Below are 27,590 nucleotides of genomic sequence, written 5' to 3'. Positions count from 1 at the left end.
AGCCGCGTGTGCAAAATGATAGAGTTAAGTCTTGCCCTAAGTGTGTTCTTGCTCATCCTCGTGACCGTTGTCCGTTAAGAAACGCGGTTTGTCACTTTTGTCAAAGGAAAGGACACATCCAGACTGTTTGTTTGCGTAAACGCAAGAACAATTCTAGTGCTGCCCAGCCCATGGATATTCATGTTCTTCAAAGCCAGCCCGCCCAGAAGGTCGCGTTTAAAGACTCTTCCACGGTTCGTGTGGGTAATAAACTTGTTCGCAATAAGCCACCCACCCAGCCCTCTGCTATGCGACCCAAGCGTAATTCAAACGCTGTAAAAAGTAATGTACAGACTGCAAGTGAAGCGGGAGTTGTTGTTCCACCCGCCCAACCCACGAGATGTAAGCAGCGAGCACGCGCTAAACGCGCTGATTTTGTGTCTTCCGCCTCCACTGCACCGATCCAGAGACAGTGTAATAAACTATTTGTGAAGCTACGCATCCAGGATAAGACCTTCAGTTTTCAATTAGACACTGGTGCGCCTGTGACTCTCATAAATAGTGCTACGTATGCGGCTATCGGCCGCCCTAAACTTTCAGCGGCAAAACATTCTTTGGCTACTTATAGTGGAGAACGAATTCCTGTGTTAGGTGTATGTAGCGTGCCAGCCATATTCCGTGGCAATACAAAAACAGTTTCATTTACAGTGCTCCGCGCTACAGACAGTGCAAACATTTTCGGAATGGACTGTTTTGACTTGTTTGGCCTGTCTATCCAAGACAATGTGTTGCAAATTAATTCTGTTGTTGTTCCTCAAGACAGCATAACCGATTTGTGTCAACGATACAGTGACATATTTAAAGACGAACTAGGTTGTGCTGCGAACTTTGCCGCTCATATTACGTTAAAAGATAATGCTCAGCCTCGATTTTGTCGTGCTCGTCCAGTGCCTCACGCCCTCCGGGCACCTGTAGAAGATGAACTTCGTCGTTGGCAAAACAACGGTGTTATTCAACCCGTTTCAGCGAGCCAGTGGGCTTCTCCCTTAGTTATTATAAAGAAACCGTCTGGCAAGTTACGTTTGTGTGCTGATTTTAAGTCGACAGTTAATCCTCAGACTGTCATTGATTCTTTTCCTTTGCCTAGGCCGGACGAGCTGATGGATAAGTTAGGGGAAGCTCGTTTCTTTTCCAAAATTGATCTCTGTGAAGCATATTTGCAATTACCCCTCGACGAGCAATCACAACAGTATTTTGTCATAAACACGTCGTTGGGGTTGTTCCGTTTTCTGCGTTTGCCTTTTGGTTGTGCGTCAGCTCCAGCTGTTTTTCAGCGTTTTTTGTCACAACTTCTGGCTAATGTGCCATCGTGTTGCAACTATTTAGACGATATTGTTGTGTCCGGTCGGACGCCTGCTGAACATTTCCGTAATTTGGAGTGTTTGTTTAAAGTGTTGTCTCAGGCAGGCCTACGTTGCAACATCGATAAATGTTCATTTTTCCTTACGGAGATGGAGTATCTGGGACATGTTATTAATGCTCAAGGCATTCATCCCTCCCAGTCACATTTAGCAGCTATTCGTGATTTGCCCGCCCCTCGCAATCTGCATGAATTGCAAGCAGTTCTTGGCAAATTGACGTATTATATCAAGTTTATACCTAATGCATCACAGATTGCTGCACCGTTGCATCGTCTCCGCCGTAAGAATGTTCCGTTTGTGTGGTCAGCTGATTGCCAATCAGCCTTTCAGCAGCTTAAAGAGGCTTTATTGAATGATCGTTGTCTGGTCCATTACGACCCTAACAAGCCTCTGGTGTTAGCTTGTGATGCCTCTTCTTACGGCCTCGGTGCTGTGTTGTCTCACCGAGTCGGTAACACTGAACGTCCTATTGCGTTCGCATCTAAATTGCTAAACAAAGCTCAGTGTAATTATAGCCAATTGGACAAGGAAGCGTTGGCTATTGTGTTCGGTGTCACAAAATTCCATCACTACCTCTATGGTAGACCATTCTACTTAGTAACAGATCACAAGCCCCTGACGTCACTGTTTCATCCGTCTAAACCAGTTCCTCAGCGGACAGCTCAAAGACTACAACGTTGGGCTCTTTTGTTATCACAATACCAGTATGAGATACTGTATCGCCCTACAGCTCAGCATGCAAACGCTGACGCGCTTTCTAGATTGCCGATTGCTGCGGATGATGTCTTCGATTCCTCTGACGACTCTTGCCATCAGATTGACGCCGATGAGCATCAATCCCTCCGGGATTTTCCGATTGATTATCGTCAGGTGGCACGTGAGACAGCTACGGATCCTCATCTGAGGTTACTATTACGTTTTGTTCAACGTGGTTGGCCGTCCAAGGCAAAGGACATATCGGATCCTGTGGTTCGTCGCTATTATCCGCAACGTCATCTGTTGTCTGTTTCGCACGGAGTTTTGCTGTTACGCACCGAGAATGACCAGCTTCGTGTAGTGGTTCCCCAAGTGCTCCAATCCAAGGTCCTCGCCTTGTTGCATCAAGGTCATTGGGGAGTGGTCCGCACCAAGCAGCTTGCCCGCCGTCATTGTACATGGATCGGCATTGATAAGCAGATTACGCAGATGTCTACAGATTGTTCGACGTGTGCCGAACACCAAGCTGCTCCGCCTCAACGCTATTTTGAGTGGGCACGCCCTGCCGGTACCTGGCAGCGAGTACATATTGATTTCGCTGGTCCATATTGGAATTCTCGTTGGCTCATCGTGATAGATGCATTTAGTAATTTTCCGTTTGTTGTGCCCATGCAGTCTACGACGTCTGCACAAACTATACAGGCGTTGACTTCAATTTTTTGTATTGAGGGTCTTCCAGAAGTTTTAGTGTCTGACAATGGTCCACAATTTACCTCTGCTGAATTTGAAAGTTTTTGTTCTGCCAATGGCATTCGCCATGTTCTTACTCCGCCGTTCCACCCTCAATCGAATGGTGCAGCGGAACGTTTTGTACGCACATTCAAGGATCATATGGATCGCCTTCGTGCTACGCACTCTCGTCAGCAGGCCCTCATCACGTTCCTGTCGTCGTACCGGACCACGCCACTCGACGGCCCTTCGCCTGCGGAGCTTCTCCACGGCCGTCGTCATCGCACCCTACTACGGTTGTTGCAACCCCCGGATCGACCCGCCGCTTCTGAGCATCGCACGAGTTTTCAGTGCGACGCCGCCGTTTTTTTCAGAGTTTATCACGGTCGCCGTCGTTGGGAACGTGGTACCGTGATAAGTGTCCAGGGTCGCGGTTTTGATACTGTTCAAGGTGCTACTGGGGTGCACAGGAGGCATCAGAACCAGTTGCGCCGCGCTGGCCGCCCGGATTCTGCCGCTCGTTCTTTGTCCACAGATTTGGTCCGCGGCGGGTTCCAGCCGCGCCTTCCGACTTCGCTGCCACCCCCAGCGCAGCTGCAGCAGCTGTCGCCGCTACCACGCCGACTGCCCGTCCCGTTGATGCCTCCCGCGCAGCTTCATCCGGGAGCGCCCCAGGTGGTCGCTAGGGCGCCTGCGGTCCCTCTTCAGTCGCCACCGCCTTCGGAGCTGATGGACGTCGACCCCTCAGCCGGGCCGCCTTCCCAAGCGGTGGCTGTGCAGCCTGTCCTGCAGCCGCTTTCCTTGGGCAACCCCAAGGAGTCTGACACCACAGCGCCTTGTCCGGCGCCCACTCAGCAGCCGTCGACGCAGCGTCAGGAGACGCTGCCTCTCTTCGTGGGTCCCGACGCCCCGTCGCGTCCAGTACCAGAAGCTGCACCCGTGGTCACAGGCGTGCACCCTGACCTCGGTTTTCAGTCGGTGTTTCCCGAGGCCCCGCACGGCCAATGCTGGGGTGCGGACCGGGGACTGCCACCGACAACAGTCTCCGCCCCGGTCTCTTCTGCTACGCCTGCGGCCAGACCCCTCCCCCGCCGTCGACGCTCGCCACGTCATTACTCAACGACGGTGCGGCGATTTGGGGGGGAGGAGTGTTATGTCCTAGCCAGTAATGCCACCCGAGCCCGCTGCCAAAAGGTTGGCAGCATCAAAGTCCGGATGCCGTCCGCATAAGCAGCGCCAGCGAGACAGCAAATCGCCGCAAGTCTGCGCGCGCCACCGCTGGCTTCTGGCTTCTTAAGCGCTGGAGTCGCGAGCGCTAGGACAGTTCTGTATTCGCCGCTCAGTTGTATACTCGCCACCGAATTGTGTACTTGCTAGTCAGTTGTGTGTTCATCGCAGCAGAGTTGTTGTTTGTCGTCAGCCGACGCTGACCTAGCCGCTCCGACTCGAACTAGACAGATTTCTGTAGACACCGAGTTCACTACTGTGTTACTGTATCTTCATTAATAAAAGATAAGTACCGACCTTTATTTAATATGAGTGTTTGGGTTTTCATCTTTCTGTTCACTGTTCCAGCGGACCGGTCGGCCCGCTATTAAAAGTGTGGCGGTGACTTCGTAAGCCATTTCTACAGCCAAGTGCTTGTCGCTACGAACACTGCCACAAAAATTTCAATATGCACTGTTGGTGCCATCTCTCAGACTTTTCATGGACTTTTCAAACGCCCCTCATAGTTTTAATTTTTTGGAAGAGCCAGAAATTGCATGGTGCTAAATCTGGTGAGTAGGGCAAATATGGACAGACAGGAACACTTTTTCCAGCCAAAAACTTGTAAATCAATATGAAGTGTGGCAAGGTGCATTGTTGTGATGAAGAAGTAAGCCAAAGACTTGTTCTGGTCTCTTCCTCTATACATCATTTTGCTAAAGTTCCAGTATACCCTTGTAAAATTCAGCATTTGCAGTTGTTCCCATTGAAATGAACTCTCATCACACTATGCCCTGAATACTGAAAAAGGAGAGCGTGACTTTAATATCAGATTTTGACTGACAATGCATTTTTATGGGGAAGAGAGTCACTGGTTTTACATTGGGAACTCTTAGAATTCATGACTCAGGGCCATACACATAGATTCAAGTTTCATCTCCAGTTACAATTTTTGAACATGAAGCCTGAATCTAAAAGAAGACAATCCTTCAACTATATGCAAACTGACACACCATTTTTCTTCTGTTAATTACTCAAAACCCTGGGAACAAATTTTACACTAACTTATCCCATTTGCAAGTTATTGATAAAAATGCTTTGCACAGACGTTTATGAGATGCTAAGTTCTTTGGTATGCTCTTAAATAGTTATTCACCTGTTTGAACAAAAATTTTTTCCAATTTTTGTATGTTTTCTTCTGTTTTTGAGGTTAATGTATGTCCTAAACAATGCTCATCTTCTACCAACTCATTTACACTTTTAAATTGCTCATGGCTCTTGCAAATAGTCTTCAGAGTTAAAGCATTATTGCCATACACCAATTTCAACATTTAACGAGTTTCCCTGGCTCTTTTTTGTGACTTGAAACAGAACTTAATGCTCATGAATTGTTCAAAATCCATGATGTGTGACAGATACGTAAGCACAAACTCACTCTAGCCTCTCTGAATGCTGACTGATAAGTGAGAACATGTTGCTTGTCTCACCAGATCAGGCTATTGGACAAATTTCCTCAAGCTGTTGCAGCAACATCAGTTGCTGCTAAAAAATTCATTTGCATATTGTTTGATCACACCTCATACATTGTTCAACAGATGGAGCCGATCCATCTTTGTGGGAAGCCCTACATTGGGAATAGCCATTGTAACTTACAACACCAGCGGATGATAAAATGATATGTTCTGCTACTGCAGTCATTCTCACATGAGTGCCAGGTGGCAATACCTCATTATTAACCTTCCGTCGGGTGTGGCTGTTCAAATTGATACACCTCGAAGTTTACTGTAAATTATTTGTCAATGAGTGGCAGCACTGACACCTACTCGCTAGCAGCTAGCCTTTTCCGAATGCTTGTCATTGTTGTGTGCTTCAGTGTCAATACGACTGCTCTGTTGTTGATATATGTGCTGATTGATCAGTTTGATACACTGCGCCCGTTTGTGTTGCATTTCAACAATTTGTTTCTTTGGTTATCAACATAACTTAGTAAGTAGTACAATGTTAATATATAATGTGTAGTGCACTTATTTTCTTTTTGGACCATTTAATCATCAGTTAAGAATGTTTGAGTATCAGGCATCAAATTGATACACTGCGCCTGACTGCATTATTTTATAGGAATTTTATCATTTTAGGTGTGAGACACTTGATCATGGCAGGCTACAGTAAGACGTACAACCTCCTTGACCCAAATCATGTTGCAGAAATACAAAAAATGTTGTTCGAAGAGGATAATGATGAAGTTCAAGAGGATTTTGAAGATGAAGTAGATTCAGATTGTGATGATGCAGTTGAAGTTCGGCAGGAAGATTCAGAAACAGAGGAAAACGACAGTGAAAATGATGAGGAAGTACTTGAAGAAAGCCAGCATTATTATACTGGTAGGGACAAAGAGACAAAATGGAATAAAGTTCCACCATCGCAGAGAGTACATTTCAGTGCCCACAATATTATTCGAAAGTTACCTGGTTCTATAGGTGCGGTGAAAGCATTGAGAATGCCTTTGGAATGTTGGAATTGCCTCATAGATAATGACATTTTGTTGATTATAGTTCTGTATACTAATCAGTATATTGAGAGCATCAAAGCTTCTTTTCAGCGAGAGAGAGAGAGAGACGTAAAACCTATAGATATTATTGAATTAAAAGCTTTCATTGGTCTTCTGTTTTTGGCTGGTGTTAACAAAAGTAACAGACAAAGCTTAGAAGATCTGTGGGGAAGTGATGGGGATGGAATTGAAAAATTTTGTCTCGTTATGAACATAAAACGTTTCAAATTCATCATGCGGTGCCTTAGATTTGACAATCATGTGACTTGCGATGAAAGGAGAAAATTAGACAAGATAACAGCAATTTGGGAAATATTTTCTCTGTTTGTACAGAATTGCCAGAAATCCTACACCCTCAGAGAAAACGTTACAGTAGATAAGAAACTTGAAGTATTCCATGGAAGGTGCAGTTTTTGCCAATACATACCTAGCAAACCAAACAAATATGGAATTCAGATATATGCTCTTGTGGATTCCCAAGTATTTTATCTCTATAATCTGGAAATATATGCTGGGCTGCAGCCAGAAGGATTGTACCAAATTAGCAATAAACCTTCAGATGTTGTTCTTTGACTATGTGAACCAATTTACCAGTCAGGTCGAAATGTGACAGCAGACAATTGGTTTACTAGTATTGGTTTGATAGAAGAGCTAAGAAGAAAAAATCTTTCTTTTGTTGGGACGATGAAGAAAAACAAGCGTGAGATTCCTCTGGAGTTTGCTACCAGTAAAGGCAGGGCTGTCCATAGTTCACTTTTTGGCTTCAAGAAAGGCTGTACTCTAGTTTCCTACATTCCTAAAAAGGGGAAGTGTTTTATCTTGGCATCAAGTTTGCATGAAGATAATTCAGTAGATGCTGACACTGGAGATAAACAGAAGCCATCCATTGTAACATTGTGCTATACCAAAGGTGGAGTTGACACTACAGATAAGTTGACCGCTTCATACAATGTAGCAAGAAATGTGTGCCGTTGGCCCATGGTCATATTTTTTGCAGTGATCAATATGAGTGGAATCAATTCACAAGTAATTTACTATGGAAACAATGAGAATTGTACCTGAAGAAAAGGATTCCTGAAGCAACTCTCACATGCGTTAGTTCTACCTCACTTGGTTCGTAGATGCTTGGACACCTCAGGAATTCACAGAGACCTTCAACTGCGGCTACAACAATATAGGCCAAGGTGTGAAGAAGAAGCAGAAGACACAAGCAGAAACGAAGAACATGGGACTGGGATCAAGAGGAAAAGGTGTAATACTTGCACAGAAAAAAAAGACTGACAAAATATTGTTGCAAAATGTGTCAGAAGCCTATCTGTTTGATACACATTGAACCTTTTTGCTCTGAATGTGGAAAAACTCCGCATTTGTTACCACAGTCAAAAAGTGACGATGAAACAAATGAATGAGTTTTAATATCATTGTTGTTCTGCTCCAGTGTCATAATAGCCTTTCTGTAAAGATAATTGTCATTTGTAATGTGTTTTATTAGTGAAATATAATAAAGAAGCAAATGAAAAAGCGACGTTTTTATCATTTGTTACTGCAGTCCAACATTGACGATAAGAAATCTGAATGATGAATATTTCTACTGCAGTTGTGCTCGTATGTCATCTTTGTCTTTCTTTAAATATATCTGGCAGTTATAATATGTTTTTTGAACAGAATTTAATAAATGATCACGTGAATAAACAGTGTGATCAACTTGATACACTGCACCCGATCTCGCTGCGACAAACACCGCGCCCGACAGAAGGTTAATAAAGGAGTTTGATGATGTGGGGGTAGAGGGGAGGGGGAGGAGAGAAGAGGAGGTTATTTATGTTGGGATACTGGGGCATCATTCATATGAAACAGTTATTAGCTTTGTGACAATACTGAGGACGAGTGGCTAGCCCGGTAGTGTGAAATTTGTGTGAAGCATCAACCAGCATCCAAGCAGATCCCTACTGTCCATCTCACCAGAACCATAGGAAAGAATACATGTGAACTTCATTAGCTATTTTTATGGCCCTTGTGATTGTTCGTTGTAGATGCTCTCTTAATTTTTTTCAGTGTCATCCCCATGTTTTAAGAATTTTGTGTGCAAAACGGAATCACACAATTACCTCAACTCCATTTTATTCCCAGTCAAATGGAGAAACAGAAAGACTATTAAGGACATTAGAAAACCAAATGTTTAAAATAATCTGTGCTAAGTCAAGAGAGAAAGTCAAAAGAGTACCTATAGGACAACCCTGCTAAATGGAAGAGGCGCTGTTGAAATTTTACATTGCCAACAATCATGAACCTTATTGTTTTTGATGCATCTTTGGGATCACAGTATGGCAACATGGCATTAACCTAATTTTCAGCTGAATTATCCAATGATAACCTGAAATTCTTGGACGTGGAAGGTGCGGATCCTGGAAACTGGTGTTGGGTCATGCAAAGCATCAAGTATTGACATCCTAATTGCATGTACTCTATTTAGGCAATATCTTCACAAAGTACTGTGTCTTCCTAGTCATTTCCAATCCTGGTTTCAACCCATGTTACAGAGAAGAAGAACGTGGCCCATCTCAGGCGAAATATAGAACTGTCCCCAGAAATGGGAATTGCAGAGACATACCAGGATACATCCCCTGAGGGCAACCCAATTTTTTGCTTTCTTCTGTGAGAGGTATGTGAAATTGCCAAGAGTGTGTGATTCCTAAGTTATTGTGATGCTGAACTCTAAATCCATGTTTGAGAGGGCATATCATCCATATCATCTGACAGATGGCCGTGTGGAACCAGCATTCTACATGAAGTGACAGTTGCATTCAAGGAGGGCAGAAGCCAATGAAATCTTTCTCTACTCCTCCCCTTCCCCACCTCCCTCCATTCCCCACCCCTTCCCTGAGCCAACTCTTCCTCAACATCAGATGAAGCAGTAAAACAGTGATAGCTGAGACAATTTGTTTGATAGCACGCTACCAGGGTAATGTTTTCAAAGATTGTGCCATTACTATTTAGCCTACATCAAGTGCCATCACTGTTTTTCTGTGGCTACCAATGGACGCAGCCCACAACTGATGTTATCCTTTTAGCTGACCACTATTATGTAACATTGTTGTGAAACTTGCTTTTGCTTTGGCATGTCTCAATCCAGTAGACAATGCTGATACCATAAGTGCACCAGACTCCAAATCCAAATCACGTCAAAGTTTCATCACGAAGTCAGCCTAATCTGTGGCTCACTACTGCCAGTATTGCAGTCCTACACCTTCTCCACTCAATGTCCCTTGCATATCACAGGTAAAACACACCAAGGAGACTACACCCTGACTTCATTTGTCTCTTTGACAATTTCGAGAGTACATTGGTAAAACAATTATAGCAACTTTAGTTTACATTCTAACAGTGGTCCCAGTACAACATAATGTGCTGTAGTACTAACTCCTAAGTTAATTATTAAGCACAACACATCAGTGAAGTGGTGCAGAACTCTTTTCAGTAATGATGGTCAAACTTTTAAGTACATCAGAGAAAATTCTAAACTGACATAATTTTTATGTTTCATCTTCTTTGCTGCAGCAATAATTTGTGTTCACTGCCAGACATTTTATGTGCCTGTATAACCAAAGCATAAGTGTGTTAAAATTATTAATTGTAAACAAAATTAGTCTGTCACAGAAATACAGAACCTTTCAGAAACACTTTATAGAGCATTTGTAATTTTTTACCTCAATGGCACCTCTCCATTTGTCTGCAGCATGGCGAGCTAGTTCCATTCTCTTTTGTTTCCGTATCTGATGTTTCTTATAGGCCATTTCAATTATTATAAGCCCAATACCACCAACTATTCCAGCAGCAACTAGTATGAAAACACCTGCCATGTTTTTCAAACCTAAGGTATTAGGTGTCTTTTCAAACTGTTCACACTGTTGTAAATTTCCTTGCAGGATCCAACGATTATCCAAACTTTCCATGAAGCCACCTGTAAGATAAACATATAATAATTTTCTTGTAGTATTCAACAAAGCATTAAAATATGCATAGAACACCAGTAGGAAATTGTCATGGAAATGTTAATACACTTCTTATTGTGAGTTTATTATATTCTTCTTCAACATGTGGTTTTCCTTGTATACCGGTGATTTTAACTGGTAAATGTTGTTAGATTGTTTATTTAGTTGGAGCAAACTCATTCCTGCTTTATATATGTTTCTGATGTCTCCTAGGTATTGCAAACTTTGTCCATAAATCCACAAATTAAAAGGGCATGCTGAAAAGTAATGCCTCCAAATTTTTATGTGAAAACTCTTAACTCATTTCTCCCAATGAGAGGCTAGTTTGTTGACACCCTCACTATAGAACATTTGACTTTGCTGATGCAGCCACAGCTTCAGCTTTGCTTGCAATCCATCATCAGTATTTAAGTGAAATCCTTGAGGGTGTTCTTTAAGTTTTCAAAACAGATGACAGCCAGACGGGGTCAAGTTGGGGCTGTATGGAGGATGATTGATGACAGGGAACCCAAGGCATTGTATTGTTGCTGATGTCACAGAAATTGTGTGTGGTCTGGCATTGTCAAGCTGAAGGAGAAGTTGCTCCAGGTGTGAATGAACTCTCTGAATTTGAAACTCAGTTATAGTATGCTGTTTCTCAAGCATTTATGTAATTTTATTACACACCACCATGTTACACACTACAGCTCGGAGGCCTCTAGCATCAGAGAGCTGCAAATATGTAGACATGAAAAACAAAGATGTAGAATGTTAATGACATTTATTTTATTCAAAAAGCTTTAAGGGTATTTACATAAAAAATTCCAGGGCATTACTTTTCAACATGCCCTCATATGTTGGAAACATTGTGTTAAGAACCCTGTAATATTACTGCCAAAATACACACATTAACAAACAATGTTATATATGTTATTAGTGTAGGCCAGAATGAGATTTTCACTCTGCAGTGGAGTGTGTGCTGTTATGAAACTTTCCTGGCAAATGAAAAATGTGTGCCAGACTGAGACTCGAAGTCGGGATCTTTGCCTTTTGCAGGCAAGTGCCCTACCATCTGAGGAGTGTGCGCTGTTATGAAACTTTCATGGCAAATTAAAACTGCGTGCCGGACCGAGACTCGAACTCGGGACCTTTGCCTTTCGCAGGCAAGGCTGAGCCACTCAAGCACGACTCACACCCCATCCTCATAGCTTTATTGTAGAGCACTTGCCCACAAAAGGTCCCGAGTTCAAGTCTCAGTCCGGCACACAGTTTTAATCTGCCAGGAAAGTTTCTGTTACTAGTGTAATTACTATCTGAGGGCATTAGATCAATGATGGAGTGACACCTAAACTGCGTATACTTCTGAAAGTGTCTATGAGCTGTGCGAAAAATAGTGTTTGTTCTAAATCAGAAATTTTGTAGACAATGCAATTACTTTAGAGTGATATGAGGAAAACATGCATAATTCCAGATAAAATGTCACCTCAACAGGATAACTACACAGAAACAAAAATTACACTACATTTGATGGAAAAATATAACAACCTCTGCAGTGCTCACAACCACATCTAGAATTAATAGTATATATAAATAGCTGAGATTTAAAATTAAAAATTACTTTAATTTGAGGGAACTAAATTCTTTGTTAAAAAGTTTCATGTTTATGTCCATTGGTAAAATACTGGATAAGTGTAACTCATTTGTGAAAGAGATCTTCCACTAACAAGATACAAGCCATGGTCTGGAATATCACTGAATTGTTGTTACAGGACATTAATTTTGTGTTTGAAAACTTAGAAGTATGTTGAAAATGCCTTGTGCTGCTTTTACAGGCAAGTGAAATCAAATGTCTAGATTGTCAATAGATGTTTTTGCATTTGACAAATCCACAGTTGTATTGTTGTTGTGGTCTTCAGTCCTGAGACTGGTTTGATGCAGCTGTCCATGCTACTCTATCCTGTGCAAGCTTCTTCATCTCCCAGTACCTACTGCAACCTACATCCTTCTGAATCTGCTTAGTGTATTCATCTCTTGGTCTCCCTCTACGATTTTTAACCTCCACGCTGCCCTCCAATGCTAAATTTGTGATCCCTTGATGCCTCAAAACATGTCCTACCAACCGATCCCTTCTTCTAGTCAAGTTGTACCACAAACTTCTCTTCTCCCCAATCCTATTCAATACCTCCTCATTAGTTACGTGATCTACCCACCTTATCTTCAACATTCTTCTGTAGCACCACATTTCGAAAGCTTCTATTCTCTTCTTGTCCAAACTAGTTAGAGTCCATGTTTCACTTCCATACATGGCTACACTCCATACAAATACTTTCAGAAACGACTTCCTGACACTTAAGTCTATACTCGATGTTAACAAATTTCTCTTCTTCAGAAACGATTTCCTTGCCATTGCCAGTCTACATTTTATATCCTCTGTACTTCGACCATCATCAGTTATTTTACTCCCTAAATAGCAAAACTCCTTTACTACTTTAAGTGCCTCATTTCCTAATCTAATTCCCTCAGCATCACCCGACTTAATTAGACTACATTCCATTATCCTTGTTTTGCTTTTGTTGATGTTCATCTTATATCCTCCTTTCAAGACACTGTCCATTCCATTCAAATGCTCTTTCAAGTCCTTTGCTGTCTCTGACAGAATTACAATGTCATCGGCGAACCTCAAAGTTTTTATTTCTTCTCCATGAATTTTAATACCTACTCCGAATTTTTCTTTTGTTTCCTTTACTGCTTGCTCAATATACAGATTGAATAACATCGGGGAGAGGCTACAACCCTGTCTCACTCCTTTCCCAACCACTGCTTCCCTTTCATGCCCCTCAACTCTTATAACTGCCATCTGGTTTCTGTACAAATTGTAAATAGCCTTTCGCTCCCTGTATTTTACCCCTGCCATCTTCAGAATTTGAAAGAGAGTATTCCAGTTAACATTGTCAAAAGCTTTCTCTAAGTCTACAAATGCTAGAAATGTAGGTTTGCCTTTTCTTAATCTTTCTTCTAAGATAAGTCATAAGGTTAGTATTGCCTCACGTGTTCCAACATTTCTACGGAATCCAAACTGATCTTCCCCGAGGTCCGCTTCTACCAGCTTTTCCATTTGTCTGTAAAGAATTCGTATTAGTATTTTGCAGCTGTGACTTATTAAACTGATAGTTCGGTAATTTTCACATCTGTCAACACCTGCTTTCTTTGGGATTGGAATTATTATATTCTTCTTGAAGTCTGAGGGTATTTCGCCTGTCTCATACATTTTGCTCACCAGATGGTAGAGTTTTGTCATGACTGGCTCTCCCAAGGCCATCAGTAGTTCCAATGGAATGTTGTCTATTCCCGGGGTGGTGTTCCGGATAAAGTCAATGAGCTTTGTCTCGAGTACCCGTAGGTCAATGGAAGGTGAAAAAATTTCATCACATACAGTTATTCCACAAACAGCGTGTCTAGTTTTAGCTTTTTTCAATATTTCAGCACTCTTGTGAGTTTGAATTTTGGTTTTAGGATCTCCATAAACTGTTATATAGCCATTTTTTATGCTAGATATACGTAAAATAAAGAGTAATTAGGAGAAAATAGCAGTATTTTCATGTCAGTGCCTATCTGTCATGCTCGCCTTCCCCCGCCATCACCAAGCAGTGAGCTTCTGCTATTCTCCTTGAGTTCACAGTACTTCTTCACTCTGTGCTGTTCATGTGTTGTTGTTACTAGTGCTTTAAAGTAGTGACTGTTTTCTTGTGTTGTGAAGTTTTTTTATGGACAGTGGACAATGGCTACAAGAGGGCATATAAACTCACCAAATTGCTTCTGCTACATTTGTGGTAAATATACCGTTAAAAAGTAACAAAGAAACATTTCCGATTTTGTTGAAAAAGTATATTTTGCCTATCTTGGTATAAAGTTATGCAATCAAGATAAGCCTTGGGCCCCACACAAAGTTTGTTTAGTGTGTGTTGAAGAATTGAGACAATGGTTTCAATGTAAAAAGCAGTCCTTACATTTTGGAATACCAGTGGTTTGGAGGGAGCCCAAAAATCATAGTGACAACTGCTAATTTTGTTCTTGCAATGTGCGAGGTTTCAATTTGAAAAACAAAAAGGATATTTCTTAACCTAACATTCAATCAACCATTTACTCTGTTCCTCATGGACCTGAAGTACCAATACCTTCTCCTCCAGATTCTTTGGATAATATAGACGATCACGAGCCATTGGCTCAGCAAGGTGATAGCGAAGAAGACAGAGATTGCTATGATCCTGGCACAACTGATCCCATTTTATTCTCACAATCTGAACTGAACAATTTAGTTAAAGACCTAGGCCTTTCTAAAGAATTGGCAGAAGTTTTAGGATCTAGATTGAAAGACACACATACGTTGGCTCCGGGTACATCCTTTTCATGGAAACAAAAAGAAAAGGCAGCATGGACAATCCAAACTACAAGAGAATCATCGTAGACATGCTCAACAACTTTAAGAAGCTCAGCTGTAACATGAGCATTAAAGTTCATTTTCTCCACTCACATCTTGACTACTTCCATGCAAACCTTGGTGATGTAAGTGAAGAACAGGGCAAAAGATTCCACTGAGATATCAAATAAATGGAAAAAAGATATCAAGGAAGATGGAACATCAACATGATAGTGGACTACTGCTGGATGATAAAAAGAGATGATCCTCAATGAATCCACAGCCGGAAAAGCAATAAAAGAAGCTTTGACAGAAAGCGAAAGTGTTATTATAAGGACTTATGAGCTTAAAGAGAATTGGAAGTGTACTGGAAATGTAGTTTAGAACATGATTTATAAATAAAATAAAATTTTATAACGTTGGAAAAAGTGCGATAAATTGCTTAAATTTTGTTATTACACCCAAAATTACTCCCCTTATTGTGAGAAAACCTGACATGATAGAAAAAATGGATTACATTTTTGAAAAGTACATAAAAGTCAGTTATCAAATTTCAAACAACTTTCAAAAAATATTTTTTTGCAGACCTGTGTTATTAGTCTTTCTGAAGAGGTCATTTTGCAGAAGTATGCAGTATCACAATGGGCACTAGGAATGGCCCCAGCTGATTGAAATTAGTAACATTTCAGATGGTTGAGATCATTTTTGCCTCAGTGCATATTCTGCCTTTAGATACTCATTACATCATGAAGTGTAGTCCATTGGCTCATCACTACAATTGATATGCAGTTTGTGCCACTCTTTGAATCTGGTTTGGGGGCCAGAGTTGACTGTCAGTCACACATTGTCTTAAAGCCAACAGCAAGTCCGTGATCTTGCCAAGTGGTCCCAATTCTATTGGCCATCAAGGATGAGGTTAAGATTGAACTAGGCACAGTATAACAACAACAGGTTTTCTTCCTCATTTCCTACAGTCAGTCAACTTCATGTCTAGTGGTGGTTAGGAAGTCTGGGAGCTCCCTTAGGTTGTGCAGAGACTGCAAGGAAATGATTGAAATGCAAGCAGACATTAATTATTATCCTTTACCTCATCCAGATGAACTTCTTTCTATATTTTCAGGACAAAAACTATTTTCTAAAATCAATCTTGCAGAGGCATATTTTCAGTTGCCTTTTGATGAAGACTTAAGGAAGATTTTACTTTTGAAAAGTTTAAATGAACTATATCAAGATAACAGGTTACCTTTCGGTGTGGCTAGAAAGAAGTTGTCATAACTCATAAATTTTGCCTTGGCAATTTCTTTTTGATATACCCTCTTGTAATTCTTAACATATTCTATGAATTGTGGATCTGTAGATGTCTTCAAGTTTGAATTTAGTCTCTTTAGAGTTCCACAAGAAGTTTTGATGTCAACTGTTATTCAAGAACTTGGCTTTGTATTGTGATGTGATGTGATTCTTGACAGTTTCTTTGGAAAGCAGATTTCAAGATATCCCATGAAAACTGAAGAAAAAGTGTTATATGCATCATTCATATTTGTAGGGACCGTACTTATGCCCAGGACTCACTAGTTAGGATATTTGTAAATTCTACACAGTTTTCAGTGGAAAATTTTCTTTTATACATGAAGTTCTCTTTTTTTTCTTGCAGTGACACTGAAGGAATTTTGAGGACAAGAGCAATATGGTCTGATAATCCCAAATCAGTATTTGTTACTTCTACTTCTATGGGTTGTACATTTTAAAATATATTATCAATAAGACTGTTTGTATTTTACATTATTCTTGTGGGTTTGTGTATGTGTTGAAACAGATTGAAACTACATGATAGATATTGGAATTGATTTTTTAGCCTACTTTCATTCATAAGATATATGTTGAAATCCTCACAGACAACTACAGTGGCTCTTTCATTAAAAAGAATATTAAGTAGTGTTTCTAATTTATCAATGAATATGTCTGTGTACCCAGTAGGTGGTTTGTATATAGCTATTACTATGACCTTTCCCTGTATTTCATACAAGTGTATAGCTGCTGCTTCAAAACGATTTTCCACACTCAATAATTCAGCTTCACATCTTCTTTTGTACCTGATACTTGATTTAGTGATGCATACACCTCCATTTTTGACATTTTTTCCCTAAAATACTGACTTGCCAATTATATGGATGAATATTAATGATACGTAGTTCAAAATCTCTGCACCAATGCTCCATGATGCACATGCAGTCAATGTTTGCATCATTCATTGCTACCTCAAGTTGTAGTGATTTATTTCTAAGGCACTGAGTATTTAGACTTAAAATCTGTAGATGACTAGGGTGAGAACTGGTTACAGTTTTATTTACATTTTGTGCTGTCATATTTGTTCCCGTGTCTGGTGAGATACCAAAAATCCCTAAGAAAGACAGGTTTCCTGCACCTCCGAGGACGTACCTGTACATTGGGCTGTGGTGAGTTGCTTGTTGCTGCAATTGGTCCTGCTGCTAATGTACTTAATACCACTATTTCTGTTGTTGTTGTTGTTGCTGATGATGATGTCGATGCTGTTTCTGACACTTCAAATGTTGGTTCTGCCACTACTGCTGTGTTTTCTTGTGAACTTTAAGTCTTCTCATTTTTGTCTAAAATAATATTTGGATGATGAAGAACTATAGTTCTCTTTTCGTTGAAATCACTGTCTACTGTTCTCTCTATTAAACTTCATCTTTTTTTACAGGCTTTGCTGGTGCTGATGAGGTTCTAATGCTTTTACCTTTTCTTGAAGTGTTTTCGTTCTGGAGTCTGGTGGTGGTGATGTAATTATCATTTTGGGTTTTAATTTATTTTGGTGGTTTTTTATTTCCTTGGTTATCAGGTTTGCCAGATATTCTTTCTTCAAGCCATCCAGGTGAAGTCTGTGTTGTGTGTGGAATCTACGTCCTGCACCTGTAATTTTTCCCACTGACATGCAACTCTAGTGTATGATGGAATTCTCTTGGGTAAAATATTTCGAAGGTAAAATAGTCCCTCACATCTCCAGGTAAAAACTACTCAGTAGAATGTCATCATCAGGAGAATTAATAATGGCATTCTATGGACTGGAGCACAGACTGTCAGATCCCTTCATCATGCAGGTAGGTTAGAAAATTTAAAATGAGAAATGGATGGGTTGAAGTTAGATACGGTGGGAATCAGTGAAGTTCAGTGGCAGGTGCGGTCAAATGTGTACAAGACTATAAATACAAAATCCAACAGAGGTAAACAAGAAGCAGGTTTAATAACGAATAAGAAAACAGTAATGTGAGTAAGCTACTATGCACAGCATAGTGAATGCATTATCATAACCAAGACGGACACAAACTCAACACCCACCACAGTAGTATAAGTTTATATGATAACTAGCTCTGAAGATGTATGAAGAGATTAAAGGAATATATGATGAGATAAAAGGAATTATTCTGATAATTAAGGGAAATGAAAATTTAATTGTGATTGGGAACTGGAATTTGCAAACAGGAAAAGGAAGAGAAGGAAAAAGTGTAGGTGAATATGGACTGAGGGAAGAGGATGAAAGAAGAAGCTGCCTGGCAGAATTCTGCACAGAACATAATTTAATAATTGCTAAGAATCATGAAAGAATGTTGTATACATGGAAGAGACCTGGAGACAGTGAAAGGTTTCAGACTGATTATATAATGGTGAGAAAGGGCTTTTGGAACCATATTTTAAATCGCAAGACATTTCCAAGGACAGACATGGACTCTAACCACAATGTATTTGTTATGAACTGTAGATTAAAACTAAAGAAACTGCAAAAAGGCAGGAAATTAAGAAGATGAGACCTGAATAAGTTGAAAGAAGAAGGTGTTGTTGAGAGTTTCAGACAGAACATTAGACAACAATTGACTAGAACAAGGGAAAAGAATACTGTAAAAGATGAACAGGTAGCTTTGAGAGATGAAATAGTGAAGGCAGCATATGATCAAATAGGTAAAAAGACAGGGCCTAGTAGAAGTCCTTGGATAACACAGGAGATATTCAAAATGAAAATGAGTGTACAGCATTGTGGGCTGGGAGTCTCCCATTCGGGGAAGTTCAGCCACCGAGGGCAAGTATTTATTGCATTCGACACCACATTGGGCAACTTGTGCATTGGAGATGGGGATGAAATGATGGTGAGGACAACACAACACCCAGTCCCTGAGCAGAAAAAAATCTCCTGCCCCAGCCGGGAATCAAACTCGGGCCCCTTGGCGTGGCATTCTGCCGTGCTGACCACTCTGCTAACGGGGACGTACAGGAGATATTCAAATTAACTGATGAAAGGAGAAAACATAAAAATGCAGCAAGTTAAGTATGCCAAGGGGAATACAAATTTCCAAAAAATGAGACAAACAGGGAGTCTAAAATGGCTAAGAAGGAATGGCTAGAAAACAAATGTACAGATTTAGAAGCATATTTCATTAGGGGGAAGCTAGATACTCGCTACAGAAAATTAAAGAGGCATTTGGAGAAAAGAGAAGCAGCTGTATGAATATTAAGGACTCGGATGGAAAACCAGTCCTAAGCAAAGAAGGGAAAGCTGGAAAGTGGAAGGAATGTGTAGAGGGCCCATACAAGACGAATTAACTTGAAGGCAATGTTATAGAAATGGAAGAGGACATAGATGGAGATAAGATGGGAGGGATGATACTGTGAGAAGAATTTGAGAGAGCACTGAAAGATGTAAGTCAAAACAATACTCCATGAGAGCTTCATAGGTCAACCCAACTGAAAGCCTTGGACAGCCATCCTTGACAGAACACTTCCACCTGGCGTGCAAGATGTATATGGCAGATGAAATACCCTCAGACTTCAAAAAGATTGTAATAATTCCAATTCCAAAGAAAGCAAGTGCTGAAAGGTGCGAATATTGCTGAACTATCAGTTTAATATTTCATGGTTGCAAAATACTAACATGAATTCTTTGCACAAGAATATCAGTTTAGATTCCAGAGAAATGTAGGAGCACATGAGGCAATACTGTCCCTATGAAGACAGGTTAAAGAAAGGCAGACCTATATTTCTAGCATTGGTAGACCTAGAGAATGCTTTTGACAGTGTTGAGGGGAATACTCTATTTGAAATTCTAATGGCAACAGGAATAAAATTCAGTGAGCAAAAGGCTATATACAATTTGTACAGAAACTAGGCAGCAATTATAAGAGTCAAAAGGCATGAAAGGGAAGCAGCAGTTGAGAAGGGAATGAGACAGGTTTGTAGCCTATCACTGATGTTATTCAATATGCACATTGAGCAAGCAGTGAAAGAAACCACAGAAAAATAAGGAGAAGGCATTAAAGTTAAGGGAGAAGAAATAAAAACTTTGAGGTTTGCTGATGACATTGCAATTCTGTCATAGACAGTAAAGGAGTTGGAACAGCAGTTGAATGGAATGTACAGTGTCTTGAAAGGAGGATATATATGTACATCAACAAACGCAAAATGGAATGTAGTCAAATTAAATCAGGTGATGCTGAGGGAATTAAATTAGGGAACAAGTCACTTAAAGGAGTAGATGAGGTTTGTATTTTGAGCAGCAAAATAACATGATATATTTGTATGGAGGGTTTCCATGCATGGAAGTGAAACATGGAAGATAAACAGTTTAGAGAGGAAGAGAATAGAAACTTTTGACATGTGGTGCTAGAGAAGACTGCTGAAGATTAAATGGGTAGATCATGTAACTAAAGTGTGGTACAACCCAACAAGAAGAAGCGATTGGTAGATAGGACACATTTTGAGATGCCAAGGGTAGTGTGGGGGTTAAAAATTGTAGAGGGAGACCAAGAGATGAATACAATAAGCAGATTCAGAAGGATATAAGTTGTAGTAGTTATTCAGAGGTGAAGAGACTTGCATGGGATAGAGTAACATGGAGGACTGCATCAAACCAGTCTTTGGACTGAAGACTACAACAATAACATAAACTTGTGCACAACTTGCTGACACATATGCATTCTCCTGCCTTCCAGCAGGTCTGTAGCCTGTATCTGACTGTCAGGAGACAATTTGCTTTCAGTTAGACAGCCAACTGGAGCATTCGCTCAACAAGTTCCCTGTTAATTCCCGGGATGTTGCTGACACGTCTATTTGTGACCTGCTTCTTCAGTGGGCCTGCAGTATATCTGGTTGGGTTGGCCTATGAAGCTCCCTGGTGGGGAATCACATAGGTTTCACTAGTTTTTCATTGGTGGCACCAACTTCAGGTTCAGAAGGTGTTATGTTCCTTACAAAAGACAGCAAACAGTACCAGGTGATGGTGTCATCCTCCATGCTATGTCACATGCTCCAGTTCCTACAGTAACTGCACTGGTGGATTTCCAGTGTGAAATAACTGGCACACAACTACATCTACTGGCATTGTCTGGATAATGATGTTGCAGGGGTGGTTTGACAGTGTGCAGTTTTCCAGACACACCAGCCTTCCCAACCCCAGTATTTTTCTATGTCACCAGCATGGACACAGCCGTGGGTCTGAGTTCATGCTAACTTTGTGGCTGTCTTTGTTGAGGTCCATGGGGTTAATCATCATGGGCTCCTTCTCTCACTTCCAATATGTCAGCTACATCCAGCAGGCAACAGCATTGGTCATGGTGTGAGCCTTGCAATGGATTTCACAACCAACAATGGTCCACAATTCACAGTTACAGATTTTGAAAAGTTTTACACTCGCAATGGAATTAACATCTTGCCAAGCTGCTATTCCATCCAGCCTCAAATTGGCTGACAGAACATTTCGTTCATACATTCAAAAATTCAAATTTGAAAATTTTAAGACCTTCCAAATCAGCTTCTGCACCAAATACCTTTATAGCCTCTATTAAGTACATACCCATCAAGGGTTGAATCCTGATGGAGCTCTTATATGTGTGCCCTCACAGGACTGGAACATGAAATATATGCAAAACACACCATTCTGTGTGGGTGCCCCAGTGTGAGCATGCATATTTGGGCAGAATCTGGAGTGGATCTGGGGTTTGTGGCAGAATAGCGCAGTTTCCAGGTTGAGTTGCTGGCTACGGTACTTGGGATACTTTACCAACATCATAATTAGCTCTGGTTGTGGAACCCTGGTGAGCAATCTTCCTTGTCACTGAGTCCACCATCATTTCTGTCACAACCACTTCATGGCGCTCTTCTCTCCTTGGTTACAGAGGTTGTCTGCCTGGTTCCCATTTACTACAAACTGAGGGGCACGTCCATGGATATTGATTGGCAAATTGATCCGCCACATCCTGCAGGTATGCCTCTGATCCTGGAGGACTCTGGGCCCATGGAGGATATTCTAGATCAGGCACCATGATCACTGGCATACCTAGATGCCTCTCAGGAATGTTACATCATGATATCACCCATTTCATTGAAGGAAGGTTTCAGGAACTCCCGCTAGACATGAAAATGGAAGATAGGGGTATTTTAGTATGCATGACATCAGCAACGTCCACCAAGGGCCCTCCTGACATGGAAGCCACTTATATCACAGGCCAGTCACATAGTATTCTGTAGCTTTCCAATATAATATCACCCAGCAGCTGGTTCACTCTGTCTTCTTTCATTAGCTGCTGCTATCTGCCTCTGCCTCTGCCTCTATAAAGTGAACTATGACTGCAGTTGCTGTTTACCTTGAACAGATTTAGACAGGGATTGCCAGACTCGCTGATTGCTTTGTGACTTAAGAGTGATGGGTCTGTTATGTGGCTGGTGTAAGATTTATGTACAGTGCTTCTATTTAATGATCGTGTTGTTTCCACCACCTTTGTCCTATTGCAAATATCACACATATGCTGATGGTGTCCAGTTGTATCTAAGTACAAAACCAATAAACCTGAAGAGAATTATCAAGAATTTCAGTACTGACCTGTGGGCACTGTCAAAATGGGCACAGAGCATAGGGTTTAAGCTCAACCCTTTCAAAATCCAAGTGATACTGGTTTGTCATTCTAGGCTCATTAGTTCAAAATATTGGGACTCCCTACCATCTTTTAATCCTAAATGGGACAAATATCAACCTCTCTCCATCAGCAAAGAGTTTGGGAATAATAATAGATGAAAATCTAAATTGGTCTAACCACATAGCTGCAATGTGGAAAAAGGCATCAGCATCTTTGACCTGAAAAAGAAACTTGTACAAATACTTACACTTCAGATTAGTGATTACAGCTATGTTATCCTGTAAGGATTTTCCCAGGAAAGCTCATGGGACATGGAACAGGTTACAAATGCCAGTGTCTGATTTATCTGTGACTTTCAACTCTTTGACCATATATCACCATCATATGCACATCTATCATGGCTGCATGCGGACAAGCACAGTGGTTTCTGTACACTCTATCTCCTCTACTGTTTTATCAATGTACACTGCCCCACATACCTCTCCTTAACCTTAATGCTCTTGCCTGAACAACATGGCAGAAACACTCATTGCCATCAGAGCAAAATCCTTTCTGTCCCACATCATTGTTCAGACACTTTCTCAAATTCATTTTCAGTAGCAGGTGCCTGACACTAGAATAACCTGCCTCATTGCATCAGAGAACTGAATGATATATCCAGTTCCAAAAGAAAGGTAATGACATATCTACTGAAGCAACAATAATAACTACTATTTTCCGTGTATACACTCATTAACCCTTTATATTCTTTCTTCCAACAAGTCTTCCTCCAGAACTTCCGTGAAGTTTGGAAGGTAGGAGATTAGGCACTGGTGGAAGTAAAGCTGTGAGGATAGGGCATGAGTCATGCTTGGGTAGCTCAGATGGTAGAGCACTTGGCCACCAAAGGTAAAGGTCCTGAGTTCAAGTCTCAGTCTGGCACACAGTTTTAATCTGCCAGGAAGTTTCAAGGTCTTCCTCATTTCCCAGTATTCTTAGCTGGTGCAGTCTCCTTAAATTCCCTTCTTCAGAACTTGCCACATCAGAAAATATATATTTTGTACACCTATAAATTCTTTTTATATCTGCCACTATAATAGTAATAATAATTATTATTATTGTTATTATTATTATTATTATTGGAACAGCAGTAGAAGTACTGCCATTATTAATTTTATTGGCTCTTAATAAGTACTATTTACATTGCCTCTACAGACACACAAATCATTTTATTACTATTTGTCGTATTACAACTATTGTTATTTCCAATTATGATATAAAATAGATACTACATGTGTGAAACCCCACTCCCATGTGAAAGTGGGCCTGAAGGTCCTAATCTGATCAGGTTAAATAAATAAATAAATAAGAAAGATTTCTCTGAGACAGTGCTTAATAAAACTGCAGTATACAGACACAAAAAAGTTATGTGTGGACTTGAATTAATTTCAATCAGGAACTATTACTGTTTTCCTTTGTAGACTAATGGACAGTTTAATATGTTGCTATAGAATGCTAATTTTGTGTTCAGTAAATGTTTATTATCCCTGCTATTTGTTAGCGTTAATGCAATAATATCCTTCAGTATTTTATAGTTACATGGTGAAATATTTTGAAAATACAAGTCATGTAAAAACATGTTAGAAATCTTAAGACTCTATTATTGACATCAAAACATTACAAAAAGTTCATATGGACATGGTTCCAAAAATCCTTTGTAAGAAAGGTATGAAATGAATTCCCTGTAGTGACTCCTGGTTGTATAATTAACTTCAACTGTGCATTTTTAATCACTTTCTCAGACAATGGAAAATCCAGAACGGAATGTAACAATTTATGAGAATGAAATTTGATTCTCACCATATAGTGGAGATGCTGAGTTGCAGATAGGCACAACAAAATTATTTTCACACTTAAAGCTTTCGGCCATTTAATTGTTACATTTAATCACTTTCTTGTTGACAGTTGTTCATGGTATTTGCTTCTTTTTGTCTGAATGTTGTGTGTTCTGTTTTATAGTAACTTCCATCACAACAAATCACAATGACACATTTGGTGACTGAAATGACAGTTCGCAAAATGGCACATCAACATTATGCTGAACATTATCCTGGGAGACAATTAGTTTGTGCAAGAACATTTGAATGACTCCAGTAATGCTTGCTAGAGACAGTCTGATTTGAGAAGAGAGCTGTGGATGGTGGGGGACCACACAGTGTTTGAAAATCCAACTTTAAACAATGGGTTCTTCAAACTGTGGCTGAAAATGCATCAACTAGTACAAGGAAAGTTGTGACAAGGGAAAGCATTAATCACATGACAAGCTGGAACATTCTGCATGAAAATATTCTGTATCCTTACCACCTTCAATGGGTGCATAGATTAAATGAGGCAGACTTTCACTATTCACTGATAAGAATGACTTTTCATGTGATGGTATCTTCAGTTACCATAACACTCATATTTAGGATCATGGAAGCTTTCAAGAAGTGCAGCAAATCAGACATTAGCAGCAGTTCAGCCTCAACATGTGGTGTGGCATAACATCTTATTGGGCAAATGTATCTGCAGTATCACGAACATGAGTTGCTTTGTTTACTTGATGATGTGCCTCTGGTCATCATCTAACGAAAGTGGTTTATACATTATGGTGCTCAGCATAACATTACATGGATTATTCACCAAAATGTCAACAACTAGTTTCCAAACAGGTGGATTGGTTGAAGGGATCACTTGCATGGTCTGCCTGATCACTTGATTTGAATCCAGTGGATTTTTATTCCTTTGGGGGTGTTTAAAATCCTTTGTGTTTCTGCGGGAGTCAGTCCAAAATGGATTTGACCAAATATAGAACACAGCAAGAATTTTCCACAATTTACAGCCAAGTATGGAATGCAGGCTCAAGGGATTCATGGAAGCAAGAGGTGGTCACTTTGAGCAATTCTTCTAAATCTATATATGTTCATTAAATGTACCATTTTTTACTATGAGTAATAAATCCTTTCATACCTGTAAATTTGTTTGGTAAATGCATCATTTTTATGGGTGAATGATAAATCATTTCACACCTCCTTAATAGAGGATTTTCACAGCCATGTTCATATGAACTTTTTAATGTAATGACATCAAGAAAAAATTGATAAAGCTTCTAACATGTTTTTATACATCCTGTGTATACGGACATGGAAGACAAACATTTGTTGTTTGTTAAAATTATGTACACAGCTGAATTGGATATCAGATCTAAGAAAGAGAAAACGTATAGATTCTCTCAGGAGTTCTCATTATAGCATTAGACTGTGACATTAGCAAGAAGTCCTAAGTTCATACCAAGCCAAACACATTGTAACAGTGCTTGCCTATAGTTATTGATAGGTACAAGGGACACATAGTCTCCAGCAGTCCATTATGGAGTTATCGCATTTCATTTAGTTTCTTGCCCCAAATTAGCTTTGGATCTATGTTGTACAGAAAACAGTGCACAACAGCCCAGATATCAATGATATGCACTGTGTGTCTTGCTTCCATTGACAGTAGTAACGTTGGAAGCAGTGATGCCTTCTTTAACTTGGTAGCCTCGAGTCTGCATCCTGCCGTGTAGGTTCTGTCTAGGGTTTTGTTTATTTGGCAGTGTTAGTTGTGCATTAGCAGTGACACACAGCAGTGCTATGGATAGGCTTAATGATGAAGAGTTGGCCAATATGCACCTTGTGAATGAGTATACTGAGTGCAGTGGAAGAGCAGCAGAATAATGCTATGCTGAGCTGTTCCTTCACTGACTGTAGCCACATTACAGTACTTTTGCATCTGTCTGAGGATTGTAGTATTACTCTGTTGTGTGTTGTACATTTTGGTTACTCATATGTGTGTGAGTTTTGTTTGCATGAGTACGTATGTGTATGTATATGTTGTCTAATTCCAATAAACACCTTTTTGGCCAAAAGCTTACTTGTTTGGCATTCTTTTTGTTGTGCCTATCTGCAACTCAGCATCTCTGCTATGTGGTGAGCAGTAATCAACACATTGTCTGGTTCATACATGTACACATGCATAACAATTAGTAAGCATTACAACATACAGTTTACAAAGCATCAAAAATATATATTTTTAACACATTTACCTCTAAGAATTATTGCACATATCACATTACTGCTGTTGAAGAGTTCACATCAAATGTTCAAGTACCCCGTTGTCAACTTCAAAGAGGTTGAAAGCAATGAGGTATGTTGGGCTTGAATGAAATGTAAAAGGGGTTGGGTGAGCAAGACATGCATGTGTGCCATTAGCCCAAACGGAAATGTACATTAAACATGTTCTATCTTGGAGACCATTTGGAATAGGGTGTATGTCCACTTGAAGTTTTTTGCTTCAGATGAGCATTTTTGTCATATCCTTGAATATTGACTATTCCTCCTGGCACATCCTTATATGTGTGATGGAAATTATGTTAAAATATAGTGAAAGTTAATGCTGTGTTGCCCAACTTTCATTGTGACCTCTGTGTTCCCACAATTGAAGCACAACTGCAGACAGCCAAGTCAAGCTATCACTTAAAGTAGGTGAATACAATAATATGTAAAGCTTTGACATCTACAGGTGGAATTATAGTGAGATAAGTGTTCCAACTGTGCCACATTAGCATGAGAGGATGCTAAAAAGTTCATTACTCATTATTATGGCAGGTGAAGTAGCTTTTGTTTGATTGCTGTGCTACACTTCAAAGTGACA

The 27,590-nt window shown here is 40.3% G+C and overlaps 1 protein-coding gene across 1 annotated transcript in view; it reads right to left on the bottom strand.

Annotated features, from left to right (window-relative positions):
* The window catches only part of LOC124722080 (glutamate [NMDA] receptor subunit 1), a 350,427-nt gene that overhangs the window by 3,897 nt on the left and 318,940 nt on the right, over positions 1-27,590 (bottom strand). Inside the window, exon 16 of the mRNA XM_047247275.1 lies at positions 10,287-10,540. Within this exon, the coding sequence (XP_047103231.1) occupies positions 10,287-10,540 (254 nt within the window). The remainder of the gene's footprint in view (positions 1-10,286; positions 10,541-27,590) is intronic.

The sequence above is a fragment of the Schistocerca piceifrons genome, chromosome X (assembly GCF_021461385.2).
Source record: "Schistocerca piceifrons isolate TAMUIC-IGC-003096 chromosome X, iqSchPice1.1, whole genome shotgun sequence".
NCBI classification, from domain to species: domain Eukaryota; kingdom Metazoa; phylum Arthropoda; class Insecta; order Orthoptera; family Acrididae; genus Schistocerca; species Schistocerca piceifrons.
This window is presented reverse-complemented; position numbering and strand designations above follow the sequence as displayed.